The sequence below is a fragment of the Malaclemys terrapin genome, chromosome 3 (genome assembly GCF_027887155.1).
Source record: "Malaclemys terrapin pileata isolate rMalTer1 chromosome 3, rMalTer1.hap1, whole genome shotgun sequence".
NCBI lineage: Eukaryota > Metazoa > Chordata > Testudines > Emydidae > Malaclemys > Malaclemys terrapin.
In genome coordinates, this window is record NC_071507.1 from 152,160,593 (window position 1) to 152,173,066 (window position 12,474).

The 12,474-nt window shown below is 39.3% G+C and overlaps 1 protein-coding gene across 39 annotated transcripts in view; it reads right to left on the reverse strand.

The window, feature by feature from the left end:
* The window catches only part of RIMS1 (regulating synaptic membrane exocytosis 1), a 508,694-nt gene that overhangs the window by 198,239 nt on the left and 297,981 nt on the right, over window positions 1-12,474 (reverse strand). For all 39 annotated transcript variants that reach the window (XM_054023392.1, XM_054023381.1, XM_054023389.1 and 36 more), the window contains 4 exons: window positions 10,104-10,171; window positions 8,443-8,553; window positions 5,583-5,682; window positions 1,650-1,773 (listed from right to left, as the gene is read on the reverse strand). In XM_054023392.1, coding sequence (XP_053879367.1) covers window positions 1,650-1,773; window positions 5,583-5,682; window positions 8,443-8,553; window positions 10,104-10,171 — 403 coding nt within the window. The remainder of the gene's footprint in view (window positions 1-1,649; window positions 1,774-5,582; window positions 5,683-8,442; window positions 8,554-10,103; window positions 10,172-12,474) is intronic.

Here is a 12,474-nt window from a genome sequence, read left to right on the forward strand (position 1 = left end):
GGGAAGAGAACCTTCTAGTAAGAATAAATGTTTCAAGCTTCTGAATCTAAAGATCATTATTGGATCTGAGACACATTTCAGATAAATTATGACATGGATGAAAATCAGAAATTTCAGATTGGGAAAAGAATGCACAATTTTGGAGAAAAAAGCAGCTGGGCCTCTAACTAGAAGATTACTGCTCCAGCATTAGTGTTGAGTTCCATACAGGACACATATCACTGACATTTGGGCAAGTGAAATTCAGATAGGAAACTAAAGAAACATTTTCAAATTTTACTAAATCATCCCAAAGAGATGGGATGATTTCTTAACAAGGAGATATGGACAAACATGGCGAAGGATGGCCAGAAGCTTGGAAGACGTGTTGTGATCGGCTCAGTCTTAACTGATGAAGGACCGACAGTCTACACAGTCTACTAAATTTTATCTGAAACTGAACTCTGACTGTTTGCTCACCTCTTGTTATTCCTGAGTAAAAAAATAGAGACAAACCTAAATCCCGCCTGAGTGTGTATGTGGGGAGTCATCAAGATTGTATCTGGGTGGCTAGCCAGAGACACCGCCCAGGGTGCCATAGCCATAGTGTTATTTTTCATTGCATGTTCGATCAGAGCTAGTGTGTGTATGTCTACCTGAGCTGGGAACTCCATCTCCAAGCCGCAGTGTAGACGTACCCAGTTTGATCACAGCTCTAGGACCAAACCCTATTAATCTTACTTAAGCAAATAGTTTCACTGATTCCTTATGGGAATCTAGACAAGCAGAATTTGGCCCCCAAATTATCATTATTTTGCAACTTCAAACTTGGATTTATATTAAATTCAGAATAATTTAATGTAAATTGTTATTATGAGAATGATTTTATAAACTAATGAACACCGATATTAAACAAACACCTTTTAATGACAGTATAATTTATAATTATAGTAAAAAAAAAATCCTGGAAATAACTTAGACAATAGAACTTTTAACTATAAATGGCACTCCTTGAATTCCTCATGAACTGATTTATTTCAAGTCATATGATGTTTAATATTTACTTATGCCTGCTTCCAAGTCAGCTGTGTTCAAATAACTGATGTTACTGTGAATGAATCAAGTTTGAGAGCCTAATAAAGCAGGTCTTACTCAGGCTCAGCTTCCACCCATTTTAATGGGAGTCTCACCTGCGTACATCCAGCAGAATCAGGACCCAAGTTTCTCCTTTCAACATCATGGAAAATCCTAAAGGGACAAGACCCCTTACAGATCAAGCGCCACCCAGATTGATCTCTGGCAAGGTCCTTAAGGTGGTCTATTCAGTTTATGTTCATTACTGGCAATATTTCCCCTTTGCCATGTGACAAATATGCTCTTTACTACTTTGTCTAGAAAATTTCTCCTTAATAGTGATATTACTGCAGCTATAGAACAAAACTAAGTTTGTAACAGGCAGTGAAGAAAATGGAGTATAGAGATTGTAAGTAAACGTTTCAAAAGGTAAATTGTCCTCCAACATTATAAGATAACTTTCAAACTGACTAGCATGTTAACATGTCATAGTATTTTACAGCACTACAAATATATGTAGATATGTATCCATTTTTAAAAATCCTGCTAATACATGTAATTTACTAAACTTAAGAAGCAAGTTTTTTTAGCCTTACCCAATAGGCCTTGAAACAATAATTTCAACTTGAGGTTCTGATTTTGATTCTAAAATAATGTTGTAAACTTCTTCATTTGTAGCTCCAGGCAGGGGTTTACCATTCCATTCTAGAACTTCATCCCCTTGAATTTAAAAAGAAAGATATTTTAAATCTTATTTTCCATATTTCTTTTCACAAAAACAGCAAAACATATTTAAAGTCAATGTATCTCTAAGCTACATTCCCTAAGATCAAAAATACTATTGTGGAGATATTAGAAAGAGTTTTTAAGACACTCTCAATACTTGTTTCCAAAACACTGCTATCACCTGCAAACAGTACTGTGTTTTCAATATTTCTTAAATAATATGGCAACCAGTATTGTACCATGAAATGAAAGCAGTGTGCTACCTTTTGAGAGTCACTTTATTAATGAGAGCTGGTACCCTGTGTATAATAAAGATAGGTTGATCTCCAAAAATGAAATTTCTGATTACCTAAGAGTTAAAAACTTACAAATCATGAGATTTTTCATTGACAGTTATATAATATGTATTTAATATGACTTTGGGTATTCTTCCAAAGGGTAGTCTTCATAGCCTGTACCAAATGAAAAAAAAGATTAAAAAGTGATGGATGAGTTAGTGTCTCCTGGAAAGATAAAAGAAACAAGCTGATGTGAAATTGTTGGATGAGAGTTACTCTCTCTTTTAAGGTGTTCAGAGCTAGAATCCAAACATATACTTACAATGTATCTTTGGGTACGTCTTCACTACCCGCCGTATCGGCGGGTAGCAATCGATTTATCCAGGATCGATATATCGTGTCTCGTTAAGACGCGATATATCGATCCCCGAACGCGCTCACCGTCGACTCCGGAACTCAACCAGAGTGAGCGGCGGTAGTGCAGTTGATGGGGGAGCCGCGGCCATTGATCCCATGCCATCTGGACCCCAGGTAATTCGATCCAAGATACTTGGACTTCAGCTACGCTATTCGCATAGCTGAAGTTGCGTATATTGGATCGATCCCCCGCCCCAGTGTAGACCAACCCTTTATATTTGTCAGTGTTACATCAAGAGGGAAACCTTAAAAAATGTTTTCTAAAATAAGGTCAAATTAATTCTCGGGAAAACAATTAAATAAGTTCCCAGTTACTACCAGGGCCAATCATAGGGAGTAATCAAAAGCACTGCAACGCACACTGCATTTTGTTTTATTACTATTTTATTTAGTGATGATGACTTGGTATTTCTCAGGTTCAGTCCTGTACCAGTGACTCAGGTATGGTGTTGGGCTTTAACAGTGTTGCTGGAGTTTCTTTGGATAAGATCTAAAGCAAGGCCTGAAAAACTGAGTTTGTTAAAAATCTAAAGGAATTCTTCATAAGATTAAAGTCCATCCTAGTCAAACTTTTTATAATTACATTATAATTACATTCTGCCTTCCACAATTCTATGTTCTGTTCAACAATTGCTATTCTTTCACCTCCGAAGAATCTGTAATTCAGGAGTAGACATAAAGATCCCTGTACAGAGTTTGTATATGTTTGTAAAGCACTTTGGGATCCTTTAGGATGTGAGATGTTATAGTACATTAATGTAGGAGTATTATCATTCAGTGTTGCTGAAGTTAGTTTTCCTCTTTGAAGTGGCGGGAAATAAACAGGGTTATTTAGCTAAAACTAACTAGCAGCCTATTTAGTACAGCCAACCTTAATTTTGGCATTTCCTAACTTTTGAATGTTTGACTTTACAACCTTAATAATGTTGTTTTAATATAGATTTTGTGTGCATAATTTCCTATTTAAAAAAAAAAAAAAAAAAGCAAACGGGAAAAAAATTATCATGTGGCATCATATTGACATTTGTATGTTTAGTAGCATGGTTGGACCCTTTAAATCAGTGGTTCTCAACTGATTACATATAGTGGGCCACATATGCAGCCCACAATGTATTACCTGGGCCACAGGGGCTGGGTGGCAAGGCAGCGGCAGCCCTGACCCTCGCTATGTGGGGCAGACAGCTGCCCACCCTGGACACTGGGGCCAGAAGGCTACCCTGAACACTGGTCCCCGACATGCAGCTGCCCTGACCCCAGACCCAGTGGGGCCAGGTGGCTGCCCTGGACCCCCGTCACACGGCTGCCCAGCAGCCCCGACCCCCTCTACCCAGGGCGGGCCGGCTGCCTCAGACCTGGAGCTTGTGGGGCCTGAGAGCAGCCCTGACCCCCACTAGGCAGGGTGGGCCGGCAGCCCCGTAGCTTGTGGGGCTGGACAGCTGCACCAGATCCCAGAGCTCGCAGGGCAGGCCAGGAACCCCGGATCCTATACCCTGTGGGGCTCGCTGGCAGCCCTGACCCCTCTGTGCCAGGCGGCACAGCAGCTGGGTGCGGGGCAGGCTGGCTGTCCCAGACTCCGACCACGCAGGGCTGGCTGGAAGCCCCGGACCCCCAACCCTGTGGGGCCACTGGCAACCCCTGACCCCGTGGCAGGCTGGCAGATCCCACCCCAAACTCCCACCACACAGGGCATGCCGGCAGCTCTGACCCCACTGCACCGGGCAGCAGGACAGCCCAGCTGGACCCCTCGGTGCTGGGCAGTGGGGCAGCTTGGATACCCCTGCGCTGGGCAGCTGGGAATCCGGGATCTCAGGCACGGACTTTCAGCTCTGTGCTAATTGGGCCACATGTGGCCCGCGGGCTGAGAACCGCTGCATTAGATCCACTGCACAGACCTCTGTCCATTAAGCTAATGGAGTAACTGATAACAGTAATAGGTTGTCGTCCTCAATGTGGACCAGGACTAATGAGAGATGTGACACACTGTCATTGGTTTTCACAGATATTTGCTGACAAAAAGGGAGTAGTGAGATTCAAGAATTTTTGGCTTTGGAGGGCATAGACTTTCCTGCCAATTCCCACCAAGCTTGAGTCCTTCTGCCCTGTCCCCTCCAACCTGTCCCTCTCCCAATCTCATTTTCCTCACCTAGTCAGTCCCCGTCTTATGCTTCTCATCCCAGTCCCTTTACCTAGCAAGTCCTAGTCTCACTCTTCCTGACTCTCCGCTTATAGTCACAGTCTCCTTGACAGTTCCCAACTGCCTGCAGATACTTCTCACCAGGTTCCTTACCCAGCCAGTCCTCTGTTCACCCCTCCTGGCACCTCATTCAATCTGTCTCACCCCCAACTAGGCCTCTAATCCCCTCCCATCTGTCCCCACTATCTCCCAGGCTCTCTCCTCACCCAATTTCAGTGTCTGCCTATTCCCTTCCAGCTGCTTGTCCCAGTCTCTTTGCCTAGACACTCCCAGTTCTTCCCCAGCATTCTGGCTCCTTATCAGTTCTTTCTCCTCTCTCCCTCATACCATCGTCTCAGTCTCTTTACCCAGTCAGACCAGCTCCCAGTCTCAGTATCTGCCTTTGCTCCCAGTCCCAGTTTCATTGCCAGCCAGTCCCAGTCACCACTTTCCCCCTTAATTTCCAATCCCAGTTTCCTTCTTACCTTTTGCCAGCTGCCAATCTCAGAATTAAATCTAGGTGCAGTTCATTTTCAAGGCATTGCACTTTTTACTGTTTTTGTTCAATTGTTTTTGTTCGGAGTATTACTTACAAACAATTTTCATGATAAAATGATTTTGAGAAAATCTTTTCACTTTTTTCCTAAAACCATTCACTCTTTATTTTATTAATATTACTAGCAAAACTCAATGTTGATCCTTCAGCAGCTAACAATTACTGTATAGAATTTGCACATATATCTAAGCGAAATGTAATTATGTAGTGATACAGTAGTCATGTTATTAAAACTGCCCACATTAAAATGAAAAACATTTTTCATTATTTACAATATTTTTATACGAAAATTATCCACATAACACATAACATTAACAATTTCATTTTAGAAAGTCACAACAATAACATAAATATGGCTGAGAATAGTTGATTTTACTACCTGCTCTTAGATGTCCCACCACATCAGCTAGACTACCCTTCTTTACTTTGGTAATGAAGGCACCAAGTCGTCCTAAATCTGTCATTTTTCCTCCAACAACCTGGATAATCATAAATTTATGAGTTTTCAAACCACAAACTGGGCAACATATTAAGGAATATAATGTAAATAGTTTAGCTTGTATGGTTTATTTAATCACATTAACATTATATTTAAAACTAGGGCCTCAGTCATTCATAATTAACTGTGTTGTTATATCAATGGTATTTGTATATGGACTTCACGCTAAGATGAGTGTCGTATAAAAAAGCCAGAATTGTGCCACATAGAGAGCGAAGAGAGCTTGAAAATCCCTTACTTGCCTTTGTAAAACATTAGTTTAATTAGTCTAATTCAGAATGTATAGCATAGCATAGCATTTCAAATATCAGAAATGATCAGTTGTGGGGTTTTTGAGACAATAATCAAGAAAACATGTTTTGTTCAAATCTATGGTTAACTGTTTGGGATGTGCAGAAACAGCAGATTGTAAGCATGGAAATTCCTTACACAGCAGTCAGTACAAAAATGCTAAAAAACCAATAATGTAAAAGTTGAAACTCTCAACTAAAAATGTATTGTGTGCAGTATTAGGGAATACATGAGAACAGTACATCTAAATACAACACATGGAACAATATCATTACCAGCTAACAACAGACACTATCATCTTCCTCAGAATACAGTAAAGATTCAGTGAAAGAGTAAGGCAGGCAGAGGCACCAGACTTCTCCCATCCTTTGTCTAATAGAGATGAGTGTGTCCTCCAAATAAGGATGCACAGGACATTGATGGAGAAAGTGACATGAGTCTCTTTAAAGGGACTCGGGCAAGGAAGAGTGCTAAAACCTCTTTCCTCTCAGCATACAGAAATTGCTGATTGTCTTATTAATGACACTCCAGTTAATAAATAATATCAATACAAAAATCAAAGACATGTTGATATTTTTACAGTATGTGACTATGTGTAGCAATAAAACAGATTTTGCTTTTGTCTAGAGTGGTTACTGTCAATTCAGACATATTACCCAGGGCTGAGAGTCTCTATTTGGAATTTTAAAAATTCTGTCAAAATACAAAAAAATTTTAATGATACAAGTTACACCACTTGCTCACAGTAAAAAAAAAAAATCTACACAAAGTACAGGCCTAAAGATTTTTTTAAAGCAATACAAACCCAATATTTTGATCATGTTGGTTTTACATGTCCTTCCTGAATGGCTGAGTTGTCCTAATGAATCTGTCCAGCCAGTGGTCTTCTCAGAAATATTTTGCATAGAGTTTTATAATGAAATGCACTGTAATGTTCATTACCCACCAGTGTAGCAGCCATTGATAAAGTTTTATTTATTCACGTTGCCACAGTGGTGGCTGATCTTAGTTTTAGTCCACTGACTTATACAATTGAATCTCAGGCAGTCTCCACTAGCTTTAAGGATGCAACAGGACACCCTGCTAAGCCCACCGGTGAGTCAATGATCTATAGTACGGCATATAACAAATCAAGGTAAGACACAAGAAAGGAAGAGTAGAGGTTCCCTAAAAGTGATTTCCTGTTTTGGGGCCTGAATCTTTAGTATTTTTCCTCCAGTTTAAAAAACAAACAAAAAAACAACAACCTTGTTTCCCGTCAGTAAAAATCAGCTTTAGATTTTGTTACTCTAGTCTAAAATAATGTCTTAATTTTGGGGCCCAGGATGAAACTGGCAAAAAGTCAAAACTCACCAGTTTTGTTACAGATGCAAAAATATTAAGAGAATTATATTAAACAGCAGCACTGCTAGGTTTTGAAGAGCACTTATTTATTTAAGATGACCTATCCAAAACTATGCACATGCACTGTTATACACTGTGTGCAACTTGTGTTTCTTCCTGGCAGTGCAGATTTTAAACACTTATTTTGTGAATATTAGTGTCTAGATTTCACTCATGAATGTGGAACGTGAGATGAAGATTACACGATTGAAATGCATGTAGTAAAATCGGTAAATCCATGAATGCATTAGGATGTACTGTGTATGCTTGGAGAACAGGCAGATGAATAGACTGTGTTCTACCTCATGGCCTTCTAATCAAAACAGTTTTGTTCTTTTGCCAGGGGTAAACAGGCCAATGTAAAAAAGGGATTAAAGAAGGTTTCCGCTGATAATATTTCACTTTAATTTTTCAAGGCTTAACAAAGTCCACCTGAGTTAGGGTGCATTTCCACTTCATCTTGCACAATTTTGGTTTAAAAAACAAAACAAAAAACACTTGAGGCTAAATCTTGAGCTTTGTTGAACACCTGCAACCTCAGGGTACTTGATGGTCCTAAGCATTTTTGAGGAGGCACTCAGTATCTGGTAGGGTCAGGATCTAAATTATAGAATTTCATACCATGTTTTATCTATCTATCTATCTATCTATTATGTGTGTGTGTTTTATTTTTGTGTGTTTTACAGAGAGACAGAGAAGGTGTTCTTATATCTGGGTAATATATATATACTGCAGTCATTATTCATGACAGATTAAATGGACACAATCAGCTGCAGCTACTGTATATTACATGGTAAAAGGCTGCACCGTCAATGGGGTCCTAGTACACATAAGGGAGTGGAGGGCAATATTTGATATATTTGCATCAATTCAGGATGCTGTCCAATACACAGGGGGAAAAGGTATGTTCCACTCTTTTTTAACATAACTATGTAAAATTGTTCTCAAATGGCAGTATAATTGGAGATTTTTTGGATATCTATGATATGTTATAGTGTACTAAACTGTTGTCTATTAGGCTAATGGAAGTTTCATTCAGTTACAGCATAACCTTTGTAATACTTACTTTTAGCCCCAGTAATGCACCTGACTCTTTTGGCATGGTAGTTCTCTTGTTAAGAATAACACGTCCAATTAAGCGATCTCCCTCTTTAGATGGTTGCCACGTTACAGGATGCTATTAGAAAATATCAGTGGAAGCAAAAAAGTGGAAGCAAAAAAGTGGAAATCTCTTCCTGTTTTACACACACAAGTAGAATCAGCTAAATTGTTATGTCACAGTAGAGATAAATCCAATTAATCTTTGACTGAATAATGTCTGACAAAATTCTCTCTGTTATAATACTATAGTTAGGGCCCTACCAAATTCATGAAAAACGCATCACGGACTGTGAAATCTGGTCTCCCCCCATGAAATCTGATCTTTTGTGTGCTTTTGCCCTATACTACACAGATTTCATGGGGGGAGACCAGCGTTTCTCAAACTGGACGTCCTGACCTAAAAGGGAGTTGCAGGGGGGTCACAAGGTTATTTTAGGAGAGGGTTATGGTATTGCCACCCTTATTTCTGCACTCCCTTCAGAGCTGGGTGGCTGGAGAGCGGCGGCTGTTGGCTGGGCGCCCAGCTCTGAAGGCAGTGCCCCCCCAGCAGTAGTGCATAAATAAGGGTGGCAATACCACACCATGCCACCCTTACTTCTGCTCTGCTGCCTTCAGAGCTGGGCAGCTGGATAGCGGCGGCTGCTGAGTGAGGGGCTTATTTATGCACTGCTGCTGGCTGGGTGCTGTCTTCAGAGCTGGGCTCCCAGCCTGAAGCCGCTGATCTCCAGCTGCCCAGCTCTGAAGGCAGTGTTGCCGACAGCAGCAGTGCAGAAGTAAGGGTAGTAGTACCAACAGTCCCCCTCCAATGAGCTTGCGACCTTCCTCCCTCCTCCCCCGCCCCCCAACAACTCCTTTTTGGGTCAGGACCCCTACAATTACAACACTGTGAAATTTCAGATTTAAATAGCTGAAATCATGAAATTTACTATTTTTAAAATCCTATGACCATGAAATTGACCAAAATGGACCATGAATTTGGTAGGGCCCTAACTATAGTTCTTGACTCCTGCTTCATTAAATATTTACATTTCCCTTCCTCATTGTAAAATTATCTCAACACCCAAAATGTGCAAGTGCAGTTATAAAACGGATTTGAAGCTTAATGCATTTAAGATGTATTTCAGCTTGTAAAAATAAATGCATTACTTTGTATTCCATTATCTTGAAAATTCCTTTTAAAAAATAACAGTCCTGTAGAATAATATTTATGTTATCCAGCTATTTCATATATGTTCATTATATAGTAAAAGTCTGATGATCCTTTTCCCATTGGAGTCAAGGACAAAAATTCTGCTGACATCATTGGTGTCTAATTGATAGCCTAATGGATTGAAATACAATCACTCATTTGAAAAAAATCTCTATTTCAGATTAAATACTCAAGTTATTTTTCTAATATTGATTCAGATCGAAAATCTCATGCTTATTTTGATTTTCATGATCTAGAAACATTTTTTTCACATTTTTAGAACAAAGTTCTAGTATCAGTGAGCATCTTACAAGACTGAAATTCATAATTTCATAGATTCTAAGACTGGAAGGCACCACTGTGATGCAAATGAAATAATTAACAAACCTCTTAACAATTTATTTCATACCTATAAACCTACATTGCCTATATCTTACCGAACTAATAGGGGATGTCTCTCTACTGTGCCACGTGGCAGGATCCAGCCAGTAATAATCCAAGTCACCTGGAAGAATATGAATGGAAAGAAATGTGTAATCTCCTATAGAGAGAAATGTGTGTGAATGCATCACCTGCATGCATGAATTTTAATGTACAATAATTCTATGAAGCAAATGCATAAATTATACCATGATTTGAATGATCTTAAATGTTTTAATTTAGGGACAACAATATATACTAACACTTCAAAAATAAAAATGTGTCACAGTACAAAGACCTTCAATTTCTCAATAGTTCACTGAATATCTGCTGCGTGCCCCAACTTGACTTTCTGTGCTGCTGAACCCACCTTCCAGTGATAAATGCCCCCTTTCATACCTCTCATCCTTACTGTGATGAACACATAGTGCAAGTCCTTCAGAGAGCTAATTATGATTCTAGAGGAAGCTGCCACTAAAAAGAGACATTTGGTTACAGCTGACTCAGAGGATGGGCCAACAGCAAACCACAAGAAGAAACTATGAAGTGGTGCCTGCGCACAATGATGATGAGTACTCTAGAGATGAACAGTTCAGGAAACACACAGAGGGAGCCAGCCATAAAGGATTGCAACACAGGCTACCAAAGTACCAGTACGGGCACAGGAAATAATGCCAACAGATTTAATTCAAGGTTGTGGTTTTTATTTTTGTTCAGGACAGACAGAGGTAACATGCATTATGTGTAGAGAGAAGAGACTACTGATAATGCATGCTGGGGCAATCATGAATCAATTGGGTGTTGTAGGGGAATCTCAGAGGATGTGTTCGGGAGGACTTGGGAGCAAGTGCAAGTGGAATCACAGAACCAGTGGGGTGAGGGACTTTGAGTGAGGAGTGAGTGCTGCATGCACTGGGGATGAAGTGATAAAGGATGTCTACGCTCACAGGGGGCTGTGTAATGGAGAGGGCTGGAGAACAAATGACTTGGCAGTGTATTTTGACCTACCAAATATGGAATGTAACTTTACGATGAGAGGGATGGCTCTCTCAAAGGGTGTTGGGAAGGACTTGGGAGAATGAGACAGGGTGGAATGGAACAAGTGGGAAGAGAGAGCCTGATGCAATGAGAACAGAGCCTGGTATGTTGTTTTTTTGTTTTTTTCAACTTTTATTTATTTATTTGCAAAAGATCATTTCTCTTTTTAAAAACACAATATTTATATGCCCCATGTACTCTATTACCTTTCATATCTTTGCATTAATATTACCCTTTGTGACAATATAGAGTATTATCAAAAGCAATAGTTGAAGATGAAAAGGGCAAATTATTCTAAACCCTTTTTGAGATTCTAGTTGTATTTATATACCTGATCTTGGCCCCAAAGTGGACAATTTTTTAAGTTTAAATAAAACTGGTGATGTAAAGGAACAAATTAAAACTAGACATTTTGATCATTTACCATGCAAATCGCTAAAAGAAAACTGAACTATGTAGGCTAAATTCAGCCCTGGAAGTAATTGGAGTTGTCCCACCAAACAATTCATCTTTTACCAAGGGCTTAATTTGGACCTTTACTTTCATATTTGGCACGTGGTCTCCCCTCAATTTGGTGGTGATTCTTAGCTATGTTTGGAAAAAACAACTCATTAAAGAAAGTTTTACATTGCCTGCCTTCAAACATATATGTACATTATTTTCCTCATGTTTTTAAATGATGTTTTTAAATGATGACAATTCATGCCCCGCAGTCTGTACTGGCAGAGGGTATATTGTGGAGAAAATCTGCACATACTTGTCTCGTGATATGCTTAGGCATGCTTTGGTGATTATTAAAAACCCTGTGGTGAAATCGTGGCCTCACTCAAGTCAATGGCAAAACTCCCATTGACTTCAATGGGTCAGGATTTCACTTCTAATATGTATTTTACTTCAGAAAATCCCAATTTACTTTTTAGACACACATTAGACAAGGTGCCTGGGTGCTTTTATTAACTTTTAGCAAGTATAACTATATAAGTGAAGAACACTTTTAGATCATTACTGTTACAGATACATAGAAATAAACATCCAAACAAAATGGGATATCAGTGACTAAAACCAAACCAAAAACTAAATATATTGTTAACAACAGTAACTTTTCTTACCAACAACAACAAAAAGAACCTTTATATTTTTATCTTCACATCTCAGTGTGGTTTGTGTCATGTTTTATATACTGCATATCCCTATCACTAGGAGTTGGGATTTCTCAAACAATGTGTTCATTCAAATTGCTTTAACTGAAGGAGTGATAAACCAGCCCAATACCAAGGGGTTACAAATCCCTACCATGAAATTATTTCATAACTAGCTAATACAATCTCAAATTTGTGTCTGAGTGTCTTT